At 50.3% G+C, this 9,465-nt stretch overlaps 1 protein-coding gene across 1 annotated transcript; it reads right to left on the reverse strand.

Moving 5' to 3' along the window:
- Positions 1-537: 537 nt before the first annotated feature.
- On the reverse strand, positions 538-2,470 carry LOC123154774 (protein trichome birefringence-like 5). The gene is made up of 4 exons (XM_044573411.1): positions 1,593-2,470; positions 1,328-1,521; positions 1,060-1,218; positions 538-951 (listed from the first exon to the last, which is right to left on the reverse strand). The coding sequence occupies exons 1-4, from the start codon at positions 2,298-2,300 to the stop codon at positions 609-611; spliced, it is 1,404 nt and encodes a 467-aa protein (XP_044429346.1). The 5' UTR covers positions 2,301-2,470; the 3' UTR covers positions 538-608.
- Between the last annotated feature and the right edge of the window lie 6,995 nt (positions 2,471-9,465).

Consider the following 9,465-nt stretch of genomic DNA (forward strand, 5'->3'; position numbering starts at 1 on the left):
ACCCGCTGGTTGAACATCGGGACGGTGACAGGCTTGGGCAGATGTTGGATGCGTGACATGACACAGCGGGCGGCATCACCCCGTCGACTACCCCATGATGTTGTGGTCAGTCGGTGGTATTTCTTTTTGATTTTTTGGGCTTGCTTGTGTTCTGGCCTAGCAGACCTTCTATATATTTCGGTACTGTCCTACTCGTTGTTTGAACTGATTGGTTGCTTTTATATTCATATAATAAGCGGAGCGAAATAAGTTTTTGTGGACAATTTAATTTAGAGGTAAATACACCAGAGGTGCCTAAACTTGTCCGAGGCGGTCACTTTAGTGCCTAAACTTGCAAAATGTCAAAAAATGGTGTCACAACTTGTCCATTTGATGCATATACGGAGCGAGATGTCAGGCCACGCGGCAAGCAAATACGGCGGCGTACGAGCGAGGCACCGTATATGCACCAAATGGACAAGTTGTGGCACCAGTTTTTGACATTTTGCAAGTTTACACACTAAAGTGACCGCCCCGGACAAGTTTAGGCACCTCTAATGTATTTACCTCTTTAATTTACAAGCTCATGTGATGTGTATCTCATTCTCATGCATGATCTCATCTACTAGCTATGATTTGTCCCATGAGCTGGGGTTGGGTTCCAAGACGAGCGACGCGTAGATGAGCTCGTTCCACGCGTCGGGCACGCCGGGGAGGCACCAGTGGCTGCAGTCCTGCTTCCTCTTGGACACGTTCCTCCTCTTGTCCGGCGCCATGCCGTAGAGCGACGGGTGGGCGTCCTTGCGGAAGCTGGTGAGCCTCGTGACGTTGAGCAGCCGCACGGGGAACCGCATCCGCGCCACCACCTCGTCCACGATCCGCATCTTCTCCGGGCAGCTGTCCACCACGGACCCCCTGAACGCCGGCTCGGTCTCGCCGCTGCACGACCCGCCTGAGTCCCACTCCCCTCCCCTGCATCCCGCCGCGGCCGGCGACGGCAAACATGTGTGCTAGAACTCGTCAGATCCAGCTCGAACTGAAACATGTGTGCTAGAACCAAGTTCTAATTGTGATCAGTGCCTGAAATGCGCCATCGAGTATCCCCGGTAGAAGACGAGGCTCTTGTTGGGGTCCATGTTCTTGTCGACCCACCGCGCCCATGTCCTGAGGGCTCTCCGGTAGGCTTCCGTCGAGTTGAACTGGGGGTACAGCGTGTCGCCTTCCATGTAGTAGTTGGTGCTGCACGCAATTATTGACATTAGTTGTTCATCTACTGTTTTATCGATCGATGATTTGAGCCTGCTGAAGAGGAGCAAATCAATGGAATCTCCGGCGGTACGTGACGTACCCCCTGGCGGTCTTGCCGTGCGTCCACCAGTGGCCGGTGTTGAAGACGAGGACGTCGGCCTTCTTCCACCGACCGGCCGTCTTGTCGATTCGGTCGATCTGGAGGGTCGGGTTAGAGTTCCCATGCCGGTTCAGCCGCACCCCTTCCCGGACCAGGAAATGTGACCGCACGAACTCCACCGTGCAGTCAAAATTCTACAAGAATCCATCGTTCAACCTTCGACCACTGGAGTTTGATCGATTGACGACTTCGCCATGGAGTTTACCTGGAACTTGAAGACGAAATAGCCGCGGCCCTTGGAGATCCGGTACCCGTGGGTCTCGAACATCCTCGACTTGTCGGGGAGCGCCGCCCGGAGGATGCAGAGCATGGACTCGAACTGGTTCCGGTTCATGGAGTCGCCCACCAGCATCAGCCGCCGCCCGCGCAGCCTCCACAGCAGGTCCGTCGCGTTGAACCTGGGGAGCCGGCACCGGCGCGGCGCCCAGCGCCACCGCGTGTACCCGTCGTCCGTCCGCCCGTTGGACGCGCACGCGTATGCCTCGTCCACGTACGGGCACGTGCCCGGCGCGTACAGCGGCCGCGTCAGCTCCTCGTCGTCGTCCGGGACCCACGTCCCGTCGTAGATGTCGCACCGTTCGGATTTCTCGCGATCGGCTGCCTTGGGCGGCGGTGTGGGACGTGGGAGAGGTGACGCCGTCTGTGTCAGCGGCCGCGGCGGCGGTGGAGAAGGTGACGACGTCGCTTGTGCCGGCGGGGTTGGCGTTCGTGCCGTCCGTGGCGGTGGTGACGGATGCGAGACGCGAATGGACGGGAGCCAGGAGAGGCGGTGGGAGGACAGGGCGTGCGGGGAGGTGGCAGAGGGGCGGAGCAGGAGGAGGAGGGGGAGGGTGAGTGGGAGCAGGAACGGAACGGAGACGAAGGCGGCGAGCGGGAGCACGAGGCGGCACCGGAGCGGCGGCGCGGGCGGCATCGGCTGGCGGATGGAGCCAGATCACCGGAGTTCTGAGACTGCGACGGCGTGATGCGAGGGCTCTGGGTTCCGGCGAGCCGCCGAAGGTGGCGGATGGTGGATCCTTCGGGCGACTGGCGTGGCGGGGAGCGCGCGCGTCAGTTGCTCCGGTCAGATCGAGCAACCAGGTACACGGCTCGGAAGGAACATGGGCGCCGGGTGGATGGCGGAACCATCAATCTTAAGACGGGCCGAGCTGCAGAAAATACGATAAGATGGGCTGACTTGGGCTTCCGTCCTACAGACGGTTTTCTCTTTTGGGGAGTTGTGCTTCCAGCTGACCACTGCACTTCCCTCCCGACAAAAATGAAAAGCTGATCACTACACTATCTTCAGAAAAAAAACTGACCACTCGAATCTAAAAAATGGAGGTCTTGATCGAAAGTGCTTTTCTGCTCCTGAACTCAAATGAGCTTGGTGAACAGTAAAATCGAAAAAAAATCATTTTTTTTCAAAAATTCTATTTTTTGGGAGAAACATTAACAAAAGTTCTAAGAGAGTGCAAAATAGTTATTAAATCACATTCCTTTGAGGTGTGGCTTAAAATAGCACATTTTTCAAAAGCACATGTTTCTTATGTAGTTCATAGTATGATACTGTGTATATCATATAAAATTAGTTCAAAAAAACATGTCCAACTATTTGAATTGTTTGCTTTATCAACAAATGGATTGCATTAACATTACTAAACTTTCAAAAATATTAATAAATTTTATTTATGGATATTATGTATTTATATTTAATTGTTTATTTTTCACTAGTAAAAAACCTATCTTTGATCCAGAGCATTAGTCCCGGCTGGGTTTGAGCCCATGACTAATGTAAACATTAGTCCCGGTTCCAACGGCTAGGAGTGTATGGGGGCACGATCTCCTTTAGTCCCGGTTCATATGGGACTTCTAGTCCCTGTTGGCGATACCAACCGAGACTAAAGGGGTGGCGGCAGGCTGGGCCCCTTTAGTCCCGATTGGTATCACCAACTAGGACTAGAGATAGACCTTTAGTCCCGGTTGGTGATATCGACTGGGACTAAAGATATCCCTATATATAGATGCTTTGTCTAGCCCGAGTCCAAACTTTCTCCTTTCTCTCCTCTCTGTTTCCTTACCCTAGCTCGAGTTCATCCTCCATTTTTGCCAAGATTTTCAAGATTTAAGGCACTCCATCTATCCAAGGGTTCTAAAAGGTTAGCAACTTCATTCTTTCATATCTTGTTGCTAGTTTAGCTCGTTTCGTGCTCTATAAGTACAGTGATTTGTCGGTTTTAGTGTGGGAGTAATTATGTGGGAGTTTATTTGATTTATATGCAATTTGAGCTCAAATTAACTTCTTAGTTTGCATATGTGTAGATGTGTTTTACTTAGTGACTTCCCATCCTCGTCCTCACCGCCGTCGATCGCCAACGCCATCCCGTCGCTGGCACCACCTTGTACTGGTGGAAAAAGGGCCTTTGGTCGCGGTTCGCAACTGCCATTAGTCGCGGTTGCGCAACCGCGACCGAACGGGCGCGACTAAAGGCCCCACCCTTTAGTCGCGGTTGCTTAAGAACCGCGACTAAAGGCCCGTCCACGTGGGCGCCAGGCGGCCGTCGGGGCGGAGGACCTTTAGTCGCGGTTCTTCTGGCCAACCGCGACTAAAGGCCGCCGCAGGTTTAGGGTTTTAGCCCCCCCTAAACCTGTTTTCTGTTTAATTTGTATTGTTTTATTTCTTTTGTGCTTTATTTTAATTTTGAAGGAGTTTCACATATTCTACGGTACTACATACATGCATATGAATGTACAATTTCAAACAAATTTGAAATTAGAACCAAAAAGAATTCAAGAGGAATATACAATATATATTCAATATCATCGGATGACCATATACAATTTTGAACAAGTTTCCATACATAATTTAATGCATATAAAGTTCTACGTCCTCGTAATGGTGTTCTCCTTTAGGATGGAGGACTTCCCTCCTGAACCATCCAGCTAGTTCCTCTTGAAGTGGTCGGAAGCGAGCTTCTGGACTAAGCATCATCCGGAGGTTATTCCTCTGAGCATTGGTATCACTCGGAACCCGCTCAGAGGTGTATCTCCGGATCATCTCACAGACATAGTATGCACATAGATTGGTCCCCGCTGGCTGAATATCCTCACCATTCTTAGCCTTTGACCTTTTGAATTCTAGCTCTTTTTTGAATTCACCGACCTTTGTATCTACGAACCGTCTCCAAACCCTAAGAGGCAAAGAAAATTAAATGAACAAGAGAGTTATTAGTTACTTGATATTAGGAAATGAACGAAATAGGCCGATCGATATAGAGCGCAAATGAATGAAAATAATTACTTCTGCAGCATTCTTCTCATGTCGCCCCAAAGCTTTGGATCCTTATTCAGAGAGTCGTGGACGAGACATTCTGAGGTGTCAACTTTAATTACTAGCAGAATCCAGTGGAACCTGCGGACACGATACATGCACAGTACGTCATGCATAACTCATCGATTAGCCGGCCACATACCATGCATGGAGTAAATAAAAGAGAATGTGCTCAAGACAGAAACACTCACCCAAAATGGTAAGGAAATAGAATATCACTTTTGAGTTCCTGCTTTGTAAGAAACTGCCACAGGTCTGCCTCCATGTCGGCGGGGTGATGCTCCAACACATATCCATTAACGATGTGTGGGTCAATGAACCCAACATCATGGATGTTCCTTACTCTGCATTCCTTAATCTTCATTCTGCATGTATAATAGCGGACACAACAATATAGTTAGGACATATATATAGTGCAGGCAATATGAACGAGATGGGGTAGAAATAAATCACTTACAGAACGTAGCAACTGATGATAGATTTGTCGAGCTCGCGCAGATTGAAAAGCTGGAACAATTCACTCAGATGAATTTGTACATAGTAATGTTTGAAGTGATGCTCATATCTAACTTCCGCATAAATATATTCTTTGGCGTTTTTATTTTTTATGTAACCCTTGTACCATTTCAGCAGACCTTTCATTTGTGGAGGTAGATCCTCTTCCTGCGCAGGCTCGACGAGAGGCCCATTCTTCACATATGTAATTACTACCTCCTTCACTGGCGCCTCATCAAGGCCTAACAGTTCACGAAGAGTAATACCTAAGTTGGCCGCTTGTTCTCTGGCACTCGTTACAGTCAATCCATGTGCTGCCGCAGCTGCTATGATATCGGGGTCATCCGGACCGGCGGCTTTCACTATAAGCGGGGCAATCGATTGTTTACTTTGTTCCCCGAGCTGGGCAACTCGTTTCCCGCTTTTTTTACTTTCTAATTCCGTTTTCTCGGCCTCCTCCAAGGCTTTGTTCTCCTGGTTCTCCGCCCGCTCTTTCTTCTCCTTCAACATGAGTGCCTGCCTACGAAGTTCACGTGCATAGTCGTCAGGCAGATTCTTCGCGGCTTGGGACGGTGTGCTCAAAAATGACTTAGCCCACTTCTTTTGCTCATCAGAAAATACTGGCTTGGGCTCGGGCTCTCTTTTCTTCTTGCAGTCCGCCTTCCATTTCTCATGATCAGCAGCCGCGGCCGCGGCAGTTTCCTCGGCACTACGTTCCCAAGGCCTTGTGGGGAGAGGCTTCAGTGATGGCTCCGGTACCTTTGTGGTCTTAGGTACATAAGGGTCCGGGTTAATAATCCAGGACTGCTTCTGCTTCTTTGCCGGAGGTGGATTGGGGGGCGGCGTCTGATCACCCGCCGGACGAGGACTGGGGGGCGGCGTCTGATCACCCGCCGGACGTTGTGGACTGGGGGGCGTCGGCTGACGTGACGGAGGTGTAGGTGAACCGCCACCACCGTAGGGGGGTGGACTTGTTGTCCTTGGCGCCTCGCCTGGAAACTTGATAAACTTCTTTTGCCATAGAATGAAATGGCGCTTGACATCTCCAAGTCTTTTCTCCCCTTCAGGTGTAGCAATGTCAATCTCCAGGTCCTCAAACCCTTGGACTATGTCCTCCACCGTGACACGAGCATAGCCATCTTGAATGGGGTTGTTGTGGTGGAGTGCTCCAGGTAAACATGGTAAAGCACTGCCGATGGCTACCTTCATGGACATGTTCCCGATAGGATAATACAGATGACATTCTTTCATCTCCTTTATATCGTCCACGGGGTAGCGAGGAGGCTCCGGTGCAGTAATTTCGACCACCAGAGGCTCCGGTGCAGTAATTTCGACCACCAGAGGCTCCGGTGCAGTAATTTCGATCGTCGGTGCATCTGCACCAGCCGGTGGGGCCTCCGTGGAAGCCACACTGCTTCTCCGCTGCTGGCTTCTGAGATCCGCTGGATGATCTTCATGCTGCGCCCGAGCTGCATCTCTTTCGGCTACTAGTACACTCACGGTTTTCTTCATCACATCCATTTCCGATGCCAACCGCGCCACAACATCTGCTTCCCGATCCATCTTTCTCTTCCGGCTTCTGTAACCGTACGGGTCATCGTTCTGGGGGAACCCTATTTTCCACGGAATGTGCCCCATGCCTCGTACACGTCCTCCGTGTTCAGGATTCCCGAGGGCTTTTGTCAGCGCGTCGTTCTCTCTGTTGAACTTGATCTTCCCCTCTTGAGCATCCCTCATTGCGTCAATAAGGGCTTGGGTGGGTTTAATTATTTTGCCCCGGTAAACACACTCCCCTGTCTCCGGGTTCAGCGTTCCCCCATGCCCGTACCACCAGCTTTTGGCCCTTGGGTCCCATCCCTCCGTACCTGGACGGATTCCTCGCGCCCTCAGCTCGTTCTCCATCTTCTCCCACCTAGGCTCCCAAAGGCGATACCCTCCTGGCCCCATAATATGATTGTACTCCTTCTTAGCCGCATTTTCCTTATTTTTTTCGATATTTGAATGAACTGCTCCGATTTCTTTTGCTTCACAAATTCTGGCCAATCATGTTTCAGTTTCTCATATTGTCCTTTGAAATCCGGAGTCTTGTTCTGCTTGACAAAGTCATGGGCTAGATTTTGCTTGAATTTCCGGAATGCGTCGGCCATCTTATGAAGAGCGAACTGTTTGACTAGCCTCCTCCTCTCCTTGTTTTCCTCAATCTTGTTACCCTCCTCATCGAATTTGTTGTATTCCGGAGGTAGAACGAAATGTTCCATAAGCTTCTTGAAGCAATCTTTTTTTGTTCTCTTATCGACAAAAGTGAAACCAGCAATTCGTGCCTTCTTTGGCTTATTCCACTCCTGGACGGTGATCGAGACGTTGTCTCTAACAATGGCTCCGCATTGGTTGACAAACTTGGTGGCGTTCTTGCGGGGCTCCAGCGGCCTGCCGGTTGCACTGTCGACAACCTCGATGGTGCATGTTTCTCCTTGTTTCATCGTCTTGGTTGCGCCACGCTTTGACGACGTACTCGATTGTTTCGACGATCCGGCCGAGGGCTAAAATAAGAAAGAGAGTCGCGCGCGTTAGTCCACACATATTTATTCAAATCAGTTAGTTTGTATCACCAGAGGCTCAATGTATATATATACCTCGGCGCCGGAGGTGGTTGCTACTTCCATTTGAAGATCGTCGTTTATCGACGTTTGTTCGGCATCATCTTGCTGACGGCGCCCTTCATCTTCACCGTCAAGGTTCAGATAAGAAGAGATATCATCTTCTTCTTGTCCGGTCGGCACATATAGAATATCGCCGTTTATGATGCCGAACATATGTGCTTCACCGTCCGGATCATAGTTGTCCATAATCGGGTCAGCTCTATCGTCCGCCATTATGTCAGTCCTGAAAACATGTAGTAAAAACAAATTAATTAAGTGAAGAAGGGGGGCGGTGGCGGTGGCGGTGGCGAAAGGGCGGTGGCAAAAGGAGGGGGCGAGGAAGGGGTGGGAGAGGGTGTCGCGGTAGAGCGCGAGACGGGGCGGCAGACGACGGCGTCACGGAGAGGGAGGCGAGGACAACACACATGTATAACCCTCGCCGCCCCCTCTCGATCCCTAAAAAAACACCGCGCGCATCGCCGCCCCCCTCGCCGCCCCCTCTCCGTATATACGTTTTTTTTGTTAATTATCAAATTTTACGGTTATTTGTTAAGTTATACGTTTTTTGTTAATTAAGTTATTTTACGGTTATACGTTTTTTGTTAAGTTATTTTACCGTTTTTGTTAAGTTATTTTACGGTTATACGGTTATCAAATTTTACGGTTATACGTTTTTTGTTAAGTTATTTTACCGTTTTTGTTAAACTAATTAACTAGTTAAAATTAAAAAGAACAAAAAAAATTCTCTCTCTCTCTCCACGATCTCGCTAGCTCTCTGTACGTGGGCGAGAGGGGGCGGCGGGCGACGGCGGGCGGCGGCGTTGAGGGCGGGCGAGAGGCGGCGCGGTGGGCGAGGGAGGCCGGCCGGCGTGGGCGAGAGGGGGCGGCGGGCGACGGACGTGGGCGAGAGGGGGCGGCGGGCGACGGCGGGCGGCGTACGAGGGCGAGAGGGGGCGGCGGGCGCCGTACGTGGGCGAGAGGGGGCGGCGGGCGACGGCGGGCGGCGTCGAGGGCGAGGGCGAGGCGGGCGGCGTCGAGGCGAGGGCGACGGCGGGCGGCGTCGAGGGCGAGGGCGACGGCGGCAGGCCTTCGGCGCGGCAGAGAAGACGAGAAATGCCCGCGACGGGTCGGGCCCTTGTATTTATAGCCCCCCCCTTTAGTCGCGGTTGGGGAGGCGACCCGCGACTAAAGGGCAACCTTTAGTCGCGGTTGGGGAGGCGACCCGCGACTAAAGGGTAACCTTTAGTCGCGGTTGGGGAGGCGACCCGCGACTAAAGGGCTTTTTTGGCGGGTTTTTCGTTCCCGCGCGCAACGACCTTTAGTCGCGGTTGGGCAGGCCAACCGCGACTAAAGGTATTTTTAAAATACTTTTTCTTTTTCAAAATCTTAAAAATACAAATAATATATCAAAAAATTCAGAAAAATAAAACTAATTCAATTCAATATGTTAAAAACACAAATATTATATCAAAAAATTCAGAAAAATAAAACTAATTCAATTCAAAATTCTAAAAATACAAATAATATATCAAAAAATTAAGAAAATAAAACTAATTCAATTCAAAATGTTAAAAATACAAATAATATATCAAAAAATTCAGAAAAATAAAACTAATTCAATTCAATATGTTAAA

The sequence above is a fragment of the Triticum aestivum genome, chromosome 7A (assembly GCF_018294505.1).
Source record: "Triticum aestivum cultivar Chinese Spring chromosome 7A, IWGSC CS RefSeq v2.1, whole genome shotgun sequence".
Lineage (NCBI taxonomy): Eukaryota > Viridiplantae > Streptophyta > Magnoliopsida > Poales > Poaceae > Triticum > Triticum aestivum.

What these genes read in the sequence shown, in the direction of transcription:
- LOC123154774 (XM_044573411.1), bottom strand. Translation starts at nt 2,300, where the DNA reads ATGCCGCCCGCGCCGCCGCTCCGGTGCCGCCTCGTGCTCCCGCTCGCC. An exon ending in ATTTCGTCTTCAAGTTCCAG is followed by an intron (nt 1,522 to 1,592) that starts GTAAACTCCATG and finishes GGATTCTTGTAG; the next exon opens with AATTTTGACTGCACGGTGGA. An exon ending in TACTCGATGGCGCATTTCAG is followed by an intron (nt 952 to 1,059) that starts GCACTGATCACA and finishes GGCGGGATGCAG; the next exon opens with GGGAGGGGAGTGGGACTCAG.